At 35.5% G+C, this 20,397-nt stretch overlaps 1 protein-coding gene across 1 annotated transcript in view; it reads right to left on the bottom strand.

Moving 5' to 3' along the window:
- Positions 1-2,310: 2,310 nt before the first annotated feature.
- Positions 2,311-20,397, bottom strand: part of LOC142340567 (fimbrin-like) — a 33,071-nt gene continuing 14,984 nt past the window's right edge. The window contains exons 5-14 of the mRNA XM_075391225.1: positions 18,734-18,984; positions 13,757-13,964; positions 13,014-13,205; positions 12,086-12,172; positions 11,588-11,668; positions 11,031-11,163; positions 10,498-10,619; positions 8,135-8,330; positions 4,057-4,196; positions 2,311-3,483 (exon numbers count right to left, since the gene is read on the bottom strand). Coding sequence (XP_075247340.1) covers positions 3,181-3,483; positions 4,057-4,196; positions 8,135-8,330; positions 10,498-10,619; positions 11,031-11,163; positions 11,588-11,668; positions 12,086-12,172; positions 13,014-13,205; positions 13,757-13,964; positions 18,734-18,984 — 1,713 coding nt within the window. The 3' untranslated portion in view covers positions 2,311-3,180. The remainder of the gene's footprint in view (positions 3,484-4,056; positions 4,197-8,134; positions 8,331-10,497; positions 10,620-11,030; positions 11,164-11,587; positions 11,669-12,085; positions 12,173-13,013; positions 13,206-13,756; positions 13,965-18,733; positions 18,985-20,397) is intronic.

The raw sequence follows: 20,397 nt of genomic DNA on the forward strand, positions 1-20,397 counted from the left end.
CCTACATATTAGCAAAATATTGCTGAAGGCTATCACAGCTTGTTAGAGCAATTTGAAACTAAATTGAGATTTTTTTTGGTTAGATGAAGCTTTCCTAACCCTCTAATTTGCGTAATTATGGATTCGGGAAAACTAGCTTTCATCGATTGTCTTAATTTATGTTCATTGGTATATTTGTTTTACAGTGGCACGACAAATGATTATATGGATTGCCCATAAATTGTAGAAACATGATTCAGTTCAATGTGTGTTCAGTTCAAACAATTTTTTTGTAATGTGATTTAATATCTTTTTGAGAAATGTCGTTCATCAATCGAAAATAAATTTTTACGTTAAATTTTTACAGTTGAATTTATTCTAATGATTAGTTGTGGAATGAGAGACCCGGAACCATCAATTTAATCGTATTCTATTTTTAATCTCAGTAATAAATAAATAAAATTGGGAATTCTACTAGATTTCTAACTGGGAACGTAATAATACACCATTAGCAAATCTTGCAAAACCATTTAGCAATTGGGCGTGTGCCATATTTTTTGATGGCATAATTTTGATGCTACATTATTATTTTTGAATGTTATGAAAGCAAAACATAAACGACTAACGTCTGAAGAATTGCTCCCGAACGACTAGTGGTATCTCAAAACTATTGCAGCCTGCTTCACTCGAGGGGGAGAAACGAGATTTACTAAGGATGGCTTTAAACCACTATAACAATTATTAAAGTAAAGTGAAAAAATGACACAAATGTTGACGCACTTTTCATTTGACTTTTAGTAGTGAATTGCCGCCCCTTGAGTTCAGCTGCTGACACTTGTGAATGAGAGAGAACTTTAGACAACGCAAAACGAAAAAGTTAAGGGCGTAAAAGTCACTCAAAAGTCAAAACTAAAAAAAAAATTGCATGAAAAAGACTAACACAAAGACAAAAATTTCAGAGATAATTGAAAACAGAAAGTTTGCTTATTATTATACTGCTGTTTCTTAAACTTTTTGACCTTAATATTATTCCAAGGCCCGATATTAGAGCTGTAAGTAGGTAGTTGATAAGAATGGGATTCGTGGGGGCTTTGGTGGGCTATATAATTGAGCTGGATTGTTGAACAGGCATTATAGTTTTCCGAGACATAAAAAACTGCCAGCTTTCTGTTTTTGTAAGACTGATCTGCTTTTATCTTGGTCTTTTTGTTGCCATGAAAAGCTGTTTATATTTTTTTCAATAAAAAAGTGGTTTTCTTTTTTTATTTATTGAACCAAAACGCAAGTCATAGTGTTGTTTAAATACATTAATTAACTTCTAGAAGCTAGCGATGTCTGTACGACCTACAAAATTTTAAAGATTCTTTTCTAGAAAACAAATTGACCTTTTCATAATTTCTGCCGCCTCAATCATATAAACCAGAATGATTTCGATATTAAATCTCTTATCTTGATTTACAACAGGGCTTTGTAAATATTTTTGAATGAATGTTTTATAATTCTTTGGAGTCAAATCGAGCATTCGTATGATCTCATGTAACAAGTTTCTCACAATAAGTTTTTTCTTGCCACGCAGCGCTGCAATTCTGTTTTCGTGTTATGATCATCGCATTTTATATGAGCGCAGTCTATTATAGTTGGTTGATTTTTACTGCCCTAATTTTGGATGAGAACTAAAATAAGTCAAGTTTAAATGCTATGAAATGATTATAAATTCTTGGTGTTCTTTTTGTGAAAATTTTAACTTGATTTTCCTTTACCTACAATTTTAATTCGCTGTACTTCACAATTTGGAAAGATTTGGAAATTATTTGGAAAGATGGTTTTTGTTCAAATTAAACTGAAATAAGCGTGCTAATAACAGGAAATCGTGGCATTGATTATGTTCGCGCTAGAGTTCGTGGCAATCCGCATTTCTGCTTAATGACACGTTTTCAATTTGGAATAGTACATGTATTGATTAGTATATTGAAATTGGCCTGTTTTTATCAGTCAATATAAGTTTTGAGAGCCATGGAAACTGGTCGGCATGTCTGCTGTGTTGGGATTATGGTTTCTTGTCATTTTTCATGAACAAGATGGGTTGAATTCTTCCGGAATGAGTCATTGCAAGTTACTTATGATAAGGTGCGATCTCTAATTCTAATTTTTATTGTGGGCAAACTAGTTGGCTTAACAAAATAATGTCTCGTCAAACACTGGCAGTAGACTATGACGTCTTACTGCTGGAGTTGTAATTGCTTAGGGTTTGTCAAAGGGCTAGTCCCAACCCTGGTTAGTGGGTAGAAGAAACGGGTGTTTTAATACACGGCCTAGCTTCTCGAATGCAAATAAATCTGATCAATCAAGTTGAGATATGTTAAGGGTAAATTGTCTGAATCTAGACAAGTTATGCCAATAAATCAATATTCAAATAAAGTACATACATAACTAAAGCAGCTTACAGTGGAACTTCAAACGAAACGGGAGAAAGCTGAATTTCAATTTATAAAAGCTATGAAGATAGAGAAATTGATGCATGCTCGAGACATGCTCAGGTAGCACCTCATGTTGGAGTTAAATTTGGAAATTATGTTTGGAAAAGCGATAAAGTTACTTTTGGCTTTGGGTACTTCGAGCGCAAACCCTATCATTGCGTCAAGAGTTTTTTGAGCATAATTTATTGAAAAAGGAAAAACATCTTTCAATATGCGGCCATTTTCTGTCATATGGCTAATACTCTATTAATGGAAAGTGATAATCGTTGTTTACTTTGTCGTTGGATAAGTGTGTATGTACCCTTTGCCGCAAGTAATACTAGATAAAACCAAGCTAAATAAAACGAAAGGAAAGAAAAAGTGCTGATAATTATTGGAAGCACGATTGATAAAATGCAAAATTAATTTAGAAAATTAGTCTATAATAATGTTTGAGATCTTTTCCATTTTTATCCCCAGTCTTTATTGCTCATAATTTTTTTTGCTTTTTCGAGATAAAGCATTGTTATAATAGTAAGTGCGCTTGGAATGTAACTGTAAGATATGCGCGCTCTTAGATGTGTGGGGATTAACAGAAAAGGTCCTAATTGTCTATATGCTATGGGCAATTGTTAACTGTACTTTGTTCTTAATAATGGAACAGTGTTCAAGAATAAACTGATGAAATCTTAAATGGACTGCGCGTTTCTGGCATGTAACACCCTAAATACACTCTTTAGACTGTTCAGGATCTGTTTTGAAGTCCCCTTTCCATCAGACAGGCAAAGATTGTCATCACCATCTTGTGTTTGAGTTCGACCACGTCTTCCGGGAGCGCGTATATTTTGGCACCTATCTTTCTACCCCAATTGATGGCCAGTTTGGCATTGCTCAGGAGAGCTTCCGGAGTGTTTGAAGATGTGTCCAGAAGAGAGTAGTCCACTGTGTTGGGTCGGATGGCTTCGATTAGATCCACAATCGGAATCGAATTTTGGATGCACTTGTCTTTGAAGTCGACTATTTTGCTCTCTTTCTCAGCCGATGCCAGCTAAAATTCAACACTATATGTTGTGACATTTTCTCAAGGGATTTTAATAAATTTTTTACTCGGATTGTGCTCATCAGTACTGCATTCTGAGCTTGTAATAGTTCAACTTGCTACAATTGCGTAAATAGGAAGATAGCAATCACAACTATCTTTTTGAGTTTTATTTTTGGGAGTCCTGAAGGATTTTTGCAAAAAAACAGTTTGTTACCGAAACTGCATTTAGATGTTTTATGGAACAAATGATCGACCAACATTTTATGTTAAAGCGAATAGTTATACAGGTGAAATTGATCAAAACCCAGTGAGATCCAAATGTGCATATTGCTGCTCAATAACGTTCAATTGTGTGCCTGCGTTTCCTCCCCTCGTGAACAATATTGTGGCTTTCATCAGACGGTGTGAACAACTTGGTTAGTGATGTTCCCTTAATAGTGGTGTATTGACTAATAAGTGCAGCTAGCCAATGGAATTGATATACACCTTCGAAAAGTTTTAAAATTATCATATTCTAAACCGAAAGGAAACATGTCCCAAATTTATCATGAAGCAAATTAATGACGATTGTTAACTTACAGCTGAGTTGACCCATGTAATGATGAATGATTCCACTTCGTTCTGTTTGTTTGAGGCGGGTGCATCTCCTCCGCTCTCAGAACTGCTCAGTTTGTCCAGAATGTTCTTAGTGTATGCTCTCATCAACTGCCAAACCAAACCTAGTACACGAAATGAGCGAAAAATGAGTTTTAAAAGGTTTAAGCTCAATGTTTATTATTGCCTGTTTATTATCGTTTGCAGATTTTCAAAGTCACTGGCACTGGATGTCACATTTACCTAAAACGATTTCTTCCGACCCCACCTTAGTGGGGGAGAAATTATATGCTCAGCTGTTTTTTGTTCAGTTACTTTTGGCCGATCGATATATTCCTCATAGTGATATCCGTCGTTTTTGTTCACATTTTCCCATTTTTGCTCAAGTTTTCGTCAATTATGCTAAAAATGTTGAAATTTTTTTGTGGATTTTTTAATCCAAATTTTATTCAGATTGTATTGGAGCGCTGTCTTTTTTAAATGTTTTATTTTACGCTAATTACAGATCAGAATGGATTCAAATCAAGGCTCAATTATCGATTGCTGCCAATTACGTGCAAACTAGGCTCGGTGATTAGATATTATAATTTCTGTATAAGCTTATGATTTTTTATGGCTTCAACGCTGTGCTTGCGTTTGCGTACAATTGTGAGAAATTGTGAGTTTTCCCTATTTGTTTTTAGTTTGCCTTTTGATTTCGTTTTACTAATGACAGAACCAGTTGGCTCCCGCTGAATTTACAGGTTGAGGTAGTTAGTATTTTAAGTTGAAAGCTTTCGGTTCTCATGACTTTTAAAATTGTTTGATATCAAAAACTGTTTTAACCTTATTGCACCTGTTTTACATAGTTTCTGCCAATTTGTAGCTTTGTATCGGCAAAAAGAAGTCGCATCCTCTTTCCTGTGAATTAAAATTTAGACTTTATTGCGGTGTTGAAGTAGTGGTTTTTAATTGCTCTCAAAAGAAGTTTGTAGCAATTATATTAGTCCTGTGGTCTTCTTTATTCGATTATTCGCGTGACCGATTAGTCGTCTGACCAATTTGATTATTCGTCCTCAAAAACGGGGAAAACAGGTAGCGCCCAGAGGGCCTTTTGTTCTCTTAGAGCCTTTCAGCTCATTAGTGTCCAAGTATGGGACTCACAGAAACTGTTTTGGAGACGTATAATTATGGTAGGAAGGGCGGTTCTTAGCGTTTGACCCCCCCCCCCCACCACCGTTGCCCCCCCCATAAATCTGCCGGTTCATCCCACCCCGCTGCTATCATCTCACGTCCCTTCAATTAAGCTAGCTTGAGTAAACCGCAGCTAGCTACTGACAAAGCCAACTGCTCGTCAGTAGTTTGAGAGCAATTCGCCCGATGAAGTTTATTTGACTTTGATACAACGAATGTTCATATGTTTTGATTTTCTGCATTTGCCTTTATTTAATGTTATTTTTTAGTGTCTCGTCACACATCACATTAATGCCAGGCCACATATCACAATAATGGCATTGAAAGAAGGCGCAATTAAACTTTTGGCTTCCTATGGAGGTATAAATTATCCTAATTAATGATTTCAGTTCAGCTAATGGTTATCAGTACTTTGGAATTAAAATTTTATAAGAAAAATTAACTTATTTTGTACGTCGTCCTTTTTCTTTTTTGTCTACTGGTTACCCCGTTTCATTGAGGACAGGTCCCATATATTGTCTACTGAAGTACCCGTTGAATTTTTCTGTTTAGTCTAGATCTGATGCTTTTGTTAGTTTTTTATTAACTGTTTTTAAAAGACATTGAGTTTCGGTCGCGATTAATGTTTCTTGGTGTTTGATTTTGTTGTCTTTCTTGTCTAGTAGTCTTGTCATCGGTCCTCTAATGAGGCTTTTTAATTTGCGAATGTAAGAATAACAATGTGACTTTAAAATTTTCTATCTCTTCCTCCTTTGATAGGCAATAAGTCAAAAATGTAGATGAGAGGGGTCGGAATATTGTGCAAACGCACATTACGGAGCCTCATTGCTATTAATTAAATTTTAATATGAATTTTTAGTGTTACCATTGAAAAATTTCAAGCCTTACTATTCACTTTGCTGATGGATGTTATATTTGAGTTGTCATAATTCATTGTTTCGATTGTATAAATCGAGTTCAAAAGGTCCTTGGGCATAATATATTTTCTGTCGACTGGTAACGTTCGCATTTAAGCCGAGTGAAGTCGGTAACCGTTAACTCTATTAATGTTTTCGCTAAAGTGCATGCTCTCTTAATGCCCCGTCCCCCTCATTAACAAGATTTTACTCAAAGAGCGAAATAAATACTAATTTAAACAATGCAAAAGTTTATTGATAGTTTTCAATTTTATTGGCCCCTTAGCATTGAAAAATGTACTTTTTTTACATTGAAATAGACAAATAAACGCAAAAATGGCTGAAAAGGTTATGCCCAAGTTTTCTGAAGAGGAATTTGAATACGCAAAAAGCAGAAATTTCATAAAACAGCTATAAAGCAGACAAAATTTTCAATTATAAAATCCTGTTTTTAATGAAACCAAAACAAATGAAGACCAATGACTTTTTGAAATTAATTTCATGGCAAAAGCAGCAGGCTAATTGTTTTAGACTTTTGTGAAAAATATTCAACCAATCAGCAAGCTTACGGTAACAACCGGAATTAGCGAAAACTGATGTTCACCTTGAATTTTTTTGTAACTTCAAAATTACACAAACGAAAGATACAAAAACATATGCAATCGATAAGTGTTAGAAAATAATCTTGAATACAGAGTGGAAAAACATAAAACTGATCGGACTTAATTGCCATTTTCCATAATTTAGAAAGTGAATGAAGCTTTTGAGCAAACATTTGAAAAACTTGCCGAAACGCAACAATACATAAGCCTATAGAATGCAGCAAAAATTTAAAATTTGTGATTTCTTTGAAATAGTAGAAACGCCAGAAGAACGTAAACGCAAAATAGACACAAAAACAGTAAGCAGTGACAGGTTTTTTTGACCTTTTAACTTTTTTCTAGATCATATTTTTTGTCAGAAAAAAGGAAATTAGTCAAATTTCAACTCAACTCAGTTTGAAACTAATTATACTAACTAAATGGATTATGTTCAGTCATCATATTTCAAAATTTTCGGAATTATTTTAATGTTTCCAAGCTCTGATTAATTGTGAGAGGTATTTGCCAACCAATTTGGACAAGAGATTGGAAATTTTTGTCTGACAGTAAAATCTTGAACAGGATTTAAAATTTGACGATAAACATGCGAAGGAAAGGGAAATTGATGACGTGGATTCAGAGGTGTTGACATATTGGATGCCGCAGTTGCTATTTTTTGATCGCAAAAATTAGTTGAGCTTCATTATGAAAAGTAACTTTCAGTACAAATGATACTTGGATTTGGCAAACATGGTTATCATCTATGTACATTTAAAATTTTGCTTTTCATTTAGCCTGTTTCTTGGAATCGAAAACAAGTTTTGTTTGTGTAATCGAATTGTCAACAAGTTTAAAGCATTAAAAAAAAACAAAATGGATAAGCAAAGCAAAACTGAAATTTAACAAAAGGAAACGTTTCTATGATTTTTAGTTCAACATTTAAAAAAGACGTTTAATAAAAAAGAAACTGCGAGAAACCTTCCAATTAGAGTATTTTACGCTCAATGCCTTTGGTTTTTTAATGATAACACTCTTTTATCTACTATAAATATATCAATCAACGGAAATTGGCTGAACAAACAGAAAACAAGTTAAGCATATAGTTCATCCCACATCTTCCCAACAGGATTAATTTTTCAGGATCTGGGAGTTTAGTCAAACTGTTTAAACTTTTCAGTCTTTCGTTTTTATCGGAAAGTTGGGTTTATTTCCTGTCAAGTGAGGTGAGATATTTTGTGGAGATAAAATACCGTTTCACAACCGTCAGTTTGACGATTTGCCAAAACCATTATTAGCGCATAAGGGTGTAAAAAGTTAAGTGGAAAATTAAATTGTGCTCGAAAAAAATAGCTTTTGAAATCAAAACAGGGTAGGCTCATTAGTTTTTTTTCAATTTGTGTCTGAGTGACTGACCGAGTACGAGTGTCTCCCTCTCATCGTAGATGTCATTGCCTCCAATGGCCACCAGTTTGAGTCCACTTATCTGGGGAGCGTAGTCTATGGCGTACTTGCAGTTCTGCCTGCTCTGGATCTCTGCCCTGTTGGGTTTGAAGGGAGGGAAACACACTTTGCTCCAGTCCACTGTTCCAGGTCTGATTGTGTCCTCGATCTAGTACACGGGGGTGAGAGTTATTAGAAACGTAATTTAGGGTGAGAAGCGGATATTCATAACAAAGATTTGAGTCCATGTTATTGATCCAGCTTCTAATGACAAATTTTTCTAACGACAGTTGATTGAGAAAGATGATTATAGCTTCGAAGCTGTAAGCTGAGTGTAGCTATATTGCGATGCTCTCGGTTTTTTACGACTCGAAGAGGAGTATTCGCTTTCTTGAGGTTTTTAAAACTCGGAGGAGGATTGTTGGTTTTCTTGAGGTTTTTATGACTTGAAGAGGACTGTTCGTTTTCTTGAGGTTTTAAAGACTCGAAGATGAGTATTGGTTTTCTTGAGGATTTTACGACTCGAGGAGGAGTATTGGTTTTTTTAGGATTTTAGGACTCGAAGAGGAGTATTGGTTTTCTTGAGGCTTTTACAACTCGAAGAGGCGTATTAGCTTTCTTGAGGTGTTTACAGCTCGAAGAGGAGTGTTGATTTTTTGAGGTTTTTACGACTCGAAGAGTATTGGTTTTCTTGAGGCTTTTACGACTCTATGAGGTTACAACTCGAAGAGGAGTATTGGCTCTCTTGAGGTTTTTTACGACCCGAGGAAAAGTATTGGCTTTCTTGAGGTTTTTACAACTCAAGGAGAAGTATTGGCTTTCTTGAGGTTTTTAAGACTCGTAGAGGAGTATTGGTCTTCTTGAGCTTTTTAAGACTCGAGGAGAAGTATTGGTTTTCTTGAGGTTTTTAAGACTCGAGAAGTATTGGCTTTCTTGAGGTTTTTAAGACTCGAGGAGAAGTATTGGTTTTCTTGAGGTTTTTAAGACTCGAGAAGTATTGGCTTTCTTGAGGTTTTTAAGACTCGAGGAGAAGTATTGGCTTTCTTGAGGTTTTTAAGACTCGAGGAGAAGTATTGGCTCTCTTGAGGTTTTTAAGACTCGAAGAGAAGTATTGGCTTTCTTGAGGTTTTTAAGATTCGAGGAGTATTGGCTTTCTTGAGGTTTTTATGACTCGAGGAGAAGTATTGGCTCTCTTGAGGTTTTTACGACCCGAGGAGAAGTATTGGCTTTCTTGAGGTTTTTATGACTCAAGTAGAAGTATGGGCTTTCTTGAGGTTTTTAAGTCTCGTAGAAGAGTATTGGTCTTCTTGAGGTTTTTAAGACTCGAGGAGAAGTATTGGCTTTCTTGAGGTTTTTAAGACTCGTAGAGGAGTATTGGTCTTCTTGGGGTTTTTAAGACTCGAGGAGAAGTATTGGCTTTCTTGAGGTTTTTAAGACTCGAGGAGAAGTATTGGCTCTCTTGAGGTTTTTAAGACTCGAGGAGAAGTATTGGCTTTCTTGAGGTTTTTATGACTCGAGGAGAAGTATTGGCTCTCTTGAGGTTTTTACGAACCGAGGAGAAGTATTGGCTTTCTTGAGGTTTTTACGACTCAAGTAGAAGTATGGGCTTTCTTGAGGTTTTTAAGACTCGTAGAAGAGTATTGGTCTTCTTGAGGTTTTTAAGAATCGAGGAGAAGTATTGGCTTTCTTGAGGTTTTTAAGACTCGTAGAGGAGTATTGGTCTTCTTGAGGTTTTTAAGACTCGAGGAGAAGTATTGGCTTTCTTGAGGTTTTTAAGACTCGAGGAGAAGTATTGGTTTTCTTGAGGTTTTTAACCGGAAGTACTATTCGTTCAGACGGCGTTTTGACCTAAAATCGAGAGTGAATAAAATTGCCGTGTGAACTCTTTTTTTCTGAGCGAGAAAAGTTTTTCGATGATGCGCTGCGCTCAGTGAATGACTTTTTGACTTTGAAAAGTGTTTTTGGCTGAATGCCGCACATAAATAACTAACCGTTTCAGCCGTTTTTCGTCCAATTGGCCCAATTTTGTATGCTTTTAAATTGATTTTTTTGTGGAAATAATTTTCATTCGATGCTGTATTAATATAATCCTTTGAAATTGATACCACATTGTTTTTGAGAACCCGATAATGCGTTTCAGGTTTAAAATAGGCACATATTTCTCAATTTTTCAGTTAATGTTTGGCTTTTTTTCATAACTTCTTCATTTTTTGGATCTCTGTGGTTGAACTCTAATCTTATCGGAATTAACAGAAAAACAGATTCTACAAAAAGTTTCAGCTCACCCATGAACGATCAGGCTTCACAGTAGAAATTTTAAGGTCAATGATGCTTACAGCTAGAATGATGAGACCATTGGCCAATCCACCGTACAAGTTGTTCACGTAAGTTGCCTCCCAGTGCGGCTTGAATCCACTCGGGGTCTCAAGTCCCAGACTGTTGATCCAGTTTCGGAAGGCTGAACAAGAGAAAAGAAACTATACAATTGTTTGGATAGTAAAACACCCGTAGATATGAAGTGAATTTAATCATAAACTACGACCGTAGATCTTAATTTGTTTGACACTTATCAAAATTTCCTTAGTAGTTAGTAAGTTAGTAGAACACATGTATAAGAAATCAAATAAATATTTCAGGTATAAAATAGCCCCTCCCCCACCCCCCAACCTGAAACAGGAACAAGTGTAATTATAGCTTCGTCTTTTAAATTATAAATTGATAAGTATAAGTTACTATTGGTCTAACAGGCTGTGCAAACAAATATCAATGCAAAAGTAACGCCTGAGTTGGCTCGCCCGGGTGGGGGGTTAGCGAAAAGGATAATGAGCTGTACAATAAGGATACTGGGATTATTCTGGCTGAGAATTACTTTTTTCTTCTCTGGTCTCTGTGATGATCTCTTCAGGTGGAACTGGCTCCTCCTCTTCGTTCAACCCAGGGTAGTTGTTGAACAGATTAGCAACGAATGCCAAATTCAACTTGTCATTTCCATCCACTATGTCCTAAAAGACATACATGCCAGACGTATTCATATTCGTCAATCGACAACAAAAGACCTGATTTAGTTTGAATCCAATTGATGTGGCTGATAAACGAGTTGTGAAACGCATAAAACGTAAAAGACCAACGCGGCAAATTCGGTGGTAAAGTAATCTTAACTGCGAATAAATACAAATTAGTGTCCCTTAAAATGACAAGCAATTCATAATAATCAAATCAGTGTGGGCGTATTGAGGTTTCCCTATAGAGCAGCGATAGGATTAAGGTTTGGACCATAAACGAACAAACGCTTAGAGACCCGTGAAAAATTTTCTTGAGCAACGTGTAATTACATATGCGCTGTGTTTCCGTACTGTGACGTTAAAGTGTAGACTGAAAATGCCATGATTCAGCACTGATTTACTCTGAGCCATTGGATTATTTTACCTGAGGAGTGACGAACTTCCTGCAGTCTAACTTGTCAGCACTGTCCAGAGTTGTCTCTGCTCTCTCCAATAGCTTCGGATTCTACAACAATCTTCATTTGTCACTGGTCACGAACAGTAGGTGGTTATCGTACGAGTTTTTTTTTTTTTTTGGGGGGGGGGGGGGCTGGTTTGCTAAGAATTTTCAGAACGATTTGGTTTCGACTGTGAATTGATTTTAAGAGTGCGCAGCAGTCTCAATCCAACGGCATGAATTTGATTTGAGCGCAGTTCGGTAGGCTTTTAATTGACCATTTGACGGTCGTGCTTTATGAAAATTGGTTGCAGTTAATCTTTCTGGTATCCCTAACTGTTCAAGCATGTCCGTTTTGTAACCATGTAGTTAAAAACCTAGTTAACGACTACAGACAGTACTACTACATGCAATAATGAATTTTCAGGATTTTCGAGTTTAAAATAATTTCAAGAATTTTTGAAAAAAAATGGTCTCTTTACTTACACACAACACTGACTGTGGTGAGGCCATATCTGCCTTCTTATCCTTCGGAGCTATCTGGTCCAGCAAATAGGCATACGCCTCGCTGTCCTGAAACAAAATAGACAATTTATTAACTTTATTTGATTAAAACACACACGTTCAAGTTTCAAAATGCCGAAGGTCCGCAGTGCCAAACGCTAAAATGCCAGAAGTTCCTATATACTTACCCAGAAGTTGACTTTTGTGATCTTTCGGCATTTTCCTTTTTTCAAGTTGCAGTTTAAGTAATGGTTAAGTGACTCTGCTTGAAGTCACTGAGAACTTCTGGCGTTTATCGAGAACCACGAAGCGGTTCGAGATATTAAGTCAGTATTTCGAAGTGACTTCTGCAGAGTCACTTAACCATGCTTAAAACACGAAACGCGCACGTTTTAAAATGACGAAAGTCAACGAAATTCAACTTCTGGCTAACTGGCAACTTCTGGCATTTTAACTTCTGGCACTGCAGACTTTCGGCATTTTAAGATGTGCACGTGAGTGTTTTAAGCATGGTTACGTGACTCTGCAGAAGTCACTTCGAAGTTCTTACTTAATATCTTGAACCGCTTCGCGATTCTCGATAAATGTCAGATGTTATCGGGGACTTCAAGCCCAAACTTCATTTAGCCTATACTTGTTAGTCGTACGTGAATTTTTGTGTTATACACGTGCGTTTATGTGGTAATGGGTCATTCCCATAATAGACACCCCACCCCACAAAAATGTACCATTTTATTAATTATATTATATTAATATATTAATGATTTGCAATTCTTTTGAAGGGGGCTGAACGTTACGTGGTGGTGGTATTTATATGCGAATAGCAAGCTGAGAGACACAAACTGAAAAGATCCAATATTTTATCTGAGAGGAGGTTAATGGAAAATGGAAGTTGCTCTTGGTACCTGACCTTGATGTCCTCTGAGAAGTTCTTGATGCGTTTGTCAGTTCCAGCATTGGCCAAGTGGTAGTTGACCCATCTCATCAGGAGGTCCTCAGGTGACAGGGCAGCCAAATCCTTGATTGTCTCTCCCTTTTCAGTGTCCACCAGTTTGGCTAAGCCAGGGTGCATTTGTAGATTTACTTTGCTCACTAGACCAATCTGGAAACAGAGCAATAGTTATCGAGTAAATTTAAATTACAGCCTTATTTTCCATGAAGTTCAATGGCGCATGATTATTTTCTACGAAAAAATTTATTTAAATATGGCATTGATAAAACTCATTATGACAACTAACTTAAAATTTTGCTATTTTTAATATATTTTTTATTGAGATGTTGTTTTGGTTGCGGAGCGGAAGCTGTTCAAATTGCACTTAATTAATAATGTAGTTTACTTATATTATGTTAGGTTGCCTTACACTTGATGTTGTGCTTAATTTAATTAGCATTAATGTTGAAATGCTGAAAAATTTCGTTTTTTTATTGAAGACGATTAACCTGATAAACAAATTCACCTAAGTGTCTCTTCTAAAAGGTATACGTTGTTGTTTTGAAGTTTTCCAGGCAATTAAATTTTGTGTTAACAAATTGAATCACCGCAAACAGTTTTCTCAGTCTTTAAAAGGATATATATCTTAAAACTTTCTATTCACCAGCATTTCATAGCCAGAAAGTTACCATGATCCGTTACTGGGTCCGTTATCTACTTACCCTGATCACTTGCCACAGGAGACCCAGAATTAGATGGGGAGTACCATTGAGGATATCATTGGCCCCTATGTTCACTATCCTGCACCCGATGGACGACGCTGTTGTGAGTGCCAGGTCGTGGTTCTCTCTCATCTGGAATTCATTCTTCGGATTCTTGTTTATCACTCGCTCGTCAATTGTGTCTGGCGCTGATAGGTTGATCACTTTACTAAATACAGGCAAAAGAGTTTGTTCAGCTTATTTATTGCTCCCAGAACATGGATGTTAAAATGAAGCCAGCTTTACAATTTTTTCCTACTGTTATTTTTTTTGTTCTCGAAAAATTGAAAGCCATTTTAATTTGTAAAATTTTGGTACTCTTCCGCGGTTTCTGAAACAGAAAATGCCGTGGTATGGGTACGCTAATTTGTATGTGAAAAGGACGCTTGCTAACGTGCATTCGCGCATTAAGTTCCGACCCCGCCCAACTCCGTTTTTGACTTCATTGTCCACCAAAGGAAGAGATAGACTGATGAAGACTGACGGAAGAAGGGCTGATGATAACTGCCATTTAACAGCGTAAGAGACAAGACAAACAGCCAAATCAAACAAAAACAACGAGAATTACGACCAAAACTCAATGTGTATCCTTTTTTAAAAAACTAACAAAAAAAAACTTAATGAAAAAATCAAAATAGCATCAGATAGAAATTAAACAACACCAAAAGAGTCGATTTTAACCAGTAATGATATGGGATCTGCCTTTATTGAGAATAATCAAAAAGTAGACAGCATATAGAATTGGGCAAAAAAAAATACGTTTGCACTTGTTGAAAACAAATAAATTCAGTGATGAAAGCAAATATCTCTCATCTGAAATCATTTAATGGCTCCATTTATCCCTTCAAACAAAATCATTGAGACTTGTCACCATCCAGAGTTTTATATGACTGCAAAAAAAAAAGAAAAATACAGACAAAATACAAACGTCATTTAAATTTTGCGAGGAAATGGTGTCGAAGCCTATAAGATCGAAATCAATTCACTGAAATCAAATTGAATATAATCAATTGCGTTTTTTTCAATGTCAATAATGCGATATGCGACTTGTCATTAATGTGCTGTTAATGTCGTGATTGGATAAGACAGTAAAAGAGTACCTCAATAAAAACTCATTGAACCTCACTGAAAAATGTCAACAAGTAAAAGAAAATGAGAACTTGTAGTGTCAAGGCAGAAAAACCATGAATTAATTAACAATACGGCAATTCATAATACATTATAGTTCGCTTTAAAAAAAACTGCGAGCTCTGTCTTTAATGAGACTACGCTAAAAAGGACTCAGAAAAAAAGATTGAAAGTGACATACTTAAAAATTAATTTATATGAAAGTTTTTTTTAAAAACCGTAAGACATTACAACCGTAGGCTTTCAACTGAATGATGGTAGATAATTTAATTTGTAACTGATTTGTAAGCCAATTTACATGTCATTAGTGAGACTAAGTCAAACGATTACACATTAACTCTGAATATAGACAGAATTCAAATTTTCGCGAACAATTTTAGGCAAACGGTCCTGAAGCCCAATATCATACTTTTTGCTGAAACTGTTATGTTCAATCATTGACTTCTCTTTTCACGTAAGTTTGAACTGTCAATTTACGAGGCTTGAGTTAAAATTATTTTGGTCTGTAACTAGTATAAAAAAGGCATAGTTTTCAAGAAATATTTACATAGCCCAATTACAATCGGAACAATTTTTGAAATGCAAAATTCTGCAACTACCCCAAAACTGGTCTTGTTTTTGATACTTCTCTCTTAAAACAAAAAATGTTCCAAATGTTGATGAAATAGTTAATTTTACCAAAAAGTTATGAAAACAAATGATGAATTTTTGGTAATTTATTGAGTTATATAAACAATAAAAAGCGTTCAGTATCAACTGAAAGCCTTAGAAAGTTTCTGTAACAGTTTTTTCTAATCCAATTCTCAGCCATTTGATTAATTAGACTCAGTCAAAGACTGCAAGAAGAACATCAAATACTGGCAAATCTCAAGAATTCATTAAAAATTTACAAAAACAATTAGTCGGAGCCATAAAAACAATGAGTTTTACTCATGAAACACAATATTGTTTCATTTGACCTTAATGGAACATAAAAAACCTCTTATTAATTGAACCTTTAGATGAAAAAATGTTTTGTAGGTAGGATGAAAAAATGCAAAAAATATTTCAAAAAGACAGACCCAAAACAGACTCAGAATCCTTTTCATTGCGAAACTCAACGCTGAGACCAAAACTCGCCTTGCTATCGCTGCAATGCAGTTAAAAAACGCAGCTGTTCAAAATATTGCGTAATACTTTTTTGCAAACGAAAATTTTAATTTATCAAAAACAAACTACGCAACAGGTTAAATCAACGTTTCGGACATTCAGAGCAGAAAAGAAGGAAAGTTTAGGAGACAAAAAAGATCTTATCTTTTGGGAATAGTAACAGGATATCTCAGAACAACTCAATTTGGCACCAGCAGCTGATAACTTATATACTTTTGCTGCTACAATCATAGACTACGGCTTCCTACAGAACCAGAGGGTTATTTACTCAGATTGGGGATAACCAAGACGGCATAAATTAAAATAAACCTACGAACAAATATCCAATCCAAAAGCTATGTAACGCAGTTATCTAATTGCTTAAGAAATATCAGATTATTAATAGTTAGGAGCGGTGAAGTAACTAGGAATTGCTATTTACATTATATTTCAAAACTCAACGAACAAAAGGTGTCCTTTTGAAATCTTGTGAAAGCCAGATCACAGGGTAACCCTGTCTGGTGCCATGCCTTTCGTGTAGTGACAGCTAGAATCCAAAAATTGCTGACTGTTATCACGCAAACTGCGTCCATCGGCCCTCAAGGTGCAATTCATACATTTAAAAGCATTTCCAAAATTTCTGGTCTGATTTACCCATTTTTTTATTTTAAAAAATGGTCTCGCTTGATTATCCGCCTGCTTAACTGCTACAACACTAGTCAATTATAACTCAAACTTACTAGGCACATCATGGGCGTCTACCGGTAACAAATCTTTGAATAAATTTACTGGTTTTTATTACAAGATTTCACTTTTCCTATGTTAATACATTGTGCACGTGAAACATACTTTTGAATTTTACGGACAAAAAGGCGGTGCCCTGTATTGAAATTTCCGTCAGTTTTTTTTTCATTTTTAAACTGGAAGTTGAGATACTTTTAAAACTGCTTTTCACCGCAAAATATGTTTGACGGAAGCGCTTTCCGCAAAGAACTGTGCGGCAGATTAATTGCAGTATACTCCCTCACTTTAATAATCTTTAAACATTAAATCGTAAAATTGTGCGGCAAAAGGATTAAAAGGAATAAAATTTCGTGAAATGCCCTTACTTTTCACATTTCATGTGCCCGTAAGTAATTTTCTCATTGATTTGATCCTAGTTTTCCATTTGCGGCTCTTAATTGCCTTGTGGAAACCATCTTGACTAAATCAAGCGCTTTCCGCATAGAACGGAAGTGAGCAGCTGAAAGCGCCAGCCGCTTTCTTTGGAAGTAGATTTTTTTCGGTACCGGTACCTGCTCGTAAAGAACTTGGAATGTCTATTTTCCATTAAAATTTCCTCACTAGGTACAAAGTTATTACCGTTTGATACAGAAGATTTCCTGATATTTTTAAATGGGACACGTCACTTCTCAATTTTTGCAAAGTTACTTTTTTAATTTGAACATTTTGTTGTTTTCGTTTTTGAATGAGGTAGTGTTCTTCTTGATTTTGGCCCTAATTTGTCTCCTCTTAATTCCAAAATAAGTTTTTCTTCTCTGAACATTATTTTCCCAAAAATAATGCCGCAACCAGTGGTCTGAGAGGTTAAATCACATAGAAGCAACAATAAATCATTTCAAAGCTAAAAGTTTGTTGGCACGCTCTTTATTTGTGCCAATCTAGAAATTTGATAACTTAAAAGATGCTAGACCACCCACGTACAGTTTTAACTAGAGTTCTTTGATTAAGTAAATATTCTGAAAATTTTTGAGCTTCAGCATTTAGTAGAGACAATTTGCTAAGTTGCGCTTTTTAAATACGCTTTAAAAACATTGATTCTAAATTATTCATTCGGGAGAAAAGTTATAGAATGTTGGTGCTTATTTTTCCATGATAACTGAAAATTTTCATTAGTTTCCTCTAAGTGGCAAGTTTTATTTTTTTTAGAATATAAAAAAAAATTAGTTTGAAAAAGTAAAAAAATGGAGTCTTTATTTGGTGCCCTTGTCGATCTAACGTGCAGGAGATCTTCCATTTACTGGTTTTAAAAAATAGTCAAAAGCTTTGAGGGAAAGTCAATTGTAAGTTTAAGATTAAAGTGACAATTACTCCAGTATTCTGGATGTAATTTTCCTGAATATAAACGCTTTTTTACAGATTATAAATTTTGAGACAATAACTTCAAATTTTGGAGACCTGGTTAAAAAGTAGCTCTGAAAAATTCTCTGCTTACGAAAAGGATTCTAAATTTAATTGTGCTTTAAATGTTTTGTTCAACTTCTTGCAATATGAAATGCTCTCGTTTTAACAGAGCAGTTTTGTTCAATTGATTGTACTCAGAAGTTGCCAAAAAAATGCAGTTTTAGAAATCTTTTCGTTTCGCATATTGAAATAATTGGTCTAAAAGAAATAGAAACCTGCTTTTAATTCCTTATTGATTAGTGTTCGGCTTAGTGTCAACTCGGCTTCGCTTCATCTCAATTTTGCCCAGTGCACTATCAATTCGTTCATGCAAAAGTGGTTCTCTAATTATTACTTAACACACTACGGAACTTGTTTATTGGAATTGAAATTCAGGTGGAATTATAGTTTCCCCCAAGTTGAAGCCATTTCCAAAGTAGGAAGGTGTGCATGATTGTTCGTTCATCACGATTGACTCCGATCTATCGAAGGAACTTAATAGGTGTCTTGGAAACTTACATGAGTAGAACCCCATCTCTGAGCTTTGTGAAAATGTCATCGCCCTCTAGCGGCAGATATTTTTTGCAAAGTGGGTCACGTGACAAGTTGTCGTTGATATACTGCGAAAAGGCACGCACTTCCGGCTCTGAGTAAGTGTGGACCGCCCCGGATGCCTCATTCCTGGTCTGGACAATCTCGACTGCCCTGGATAACTTCCTACCCAGGTCGCCCTGGGCTGATCCGGACTGTTGCTTGTGTTTGTGGTACATCTGCAAAGAGTAGAAATTGGTTGAACTGGAATTACTTAGTTCGATAGTTTCTGCCATGACTACTATCAAGTTAAACTTAGTAACTGAAAGTACTTAATAACTTCTATTTTGATAAGGATGGTGACTAAGTTCATAAAGAGACGGTACTACCACAGCTAGCTTCATCAACATACTTGTAATGAAGTGTTTGGTAATCGCCTTTGATGATAATTAGAACGTATCTTGCCTGTATGCGTTTATACGTCAAAAAAGACGAGATTTGAGTATAATGGGAAATCAAGTCACCTAATTTGGAATGTTGGAATTCCTAGGGAGTGCCGTTATATAAATAATTAGTGTAATAGCATCTTTATTGTTATTATGTACTGTCTGACACCTCCCGTTTATATAGAAAATAGTATATCGAGGGTGGGCAAATTTGGTTGATAATCAACCCCTCAGCCCGCTTACTTCCGCAGTTTAAATCGTTTCCTAAACCGGTCTGGTTTTAAAGTTAATCTATTAATTTTGAAAAAAAATGGTTTCCAACTTTATTTCGAGATTGATATTTCACTAAAATTTATTGCTAGCTATCTGTTCATACTTCCCCATTTAGTTTGACCAGTAAGTAAGTTTCCGAAAACTATCTCATCAAATGTCTTTGCTTATTCTTGCGGTTGTTCAGGTTTGCAAGATTAGGTTTGAATTTTCCACGATTACCCAAAAAGTGTAAAAATCATATACGTATCGTTGCGGGGAAGATATACCTTACTTTCTTTAAGACCTCGGGAACAGATTAGTTCACAAAATTGTCCAATCTATTTGTTTTTGGATATTATTAGATTTGTCAAAATTTTCTAATGCTTCTTATATGATTACAGAGAAATCATATAAATTTTTGTACGCCAACCGGAAAATGATTAATAACATTGCAGTCATAATATGATAACAAATTCGGCGTAAACCAGTTACATTAACTTTTTTCTGCTATTACTGGGAAATCATACAAATCAAGATTACTAGAAAGGTTGTAAAATGAGCAACGCGAGTTTTCATTGATTTTTCTGGAATAAGTTTTAACCGATTTTCGCCAAGATCTGAATTAAAATTTTTGAGCATTATTGCGCAGTGAAACAAAATCTGATAGAGTTATATGCGAGAAATTAATTTGTTGATAATTCTGGACGCCACATAAGACGCATAGTTTTGCAAATTTTTGATTCAAGTTTGTGACGACACTTTGTCCATTTTGTTCCAGACGTTCAACAATTCTCTGCACTCTCCGTTTTTGTAACTGTTGCTTAAAAATGTCCCATTAATTTTCATTTGGATCCAATTCTAGAATATTTGCTAGCCGTGACACTATTTCTTGTGTCCTTTTGTTCAAAAAATTGCCGGTAATCTTTGTTTATTCACAGGAGCATTATCTTGCTG

This window comes from Convolutriloba macropyga, chromosome 6 (assembly GCF_964194025.1).
Source record: "Convolutriloba macropyga chromosome 6, txConMacr16.3, whole genome shotgun sequence".
Taxonomy (NCBI): Eukaryota; Metazoa; Xenacoelomorpha; order Acoela; family Convolutidae; genus Convolutriloba; species Convolutriloba macropyga.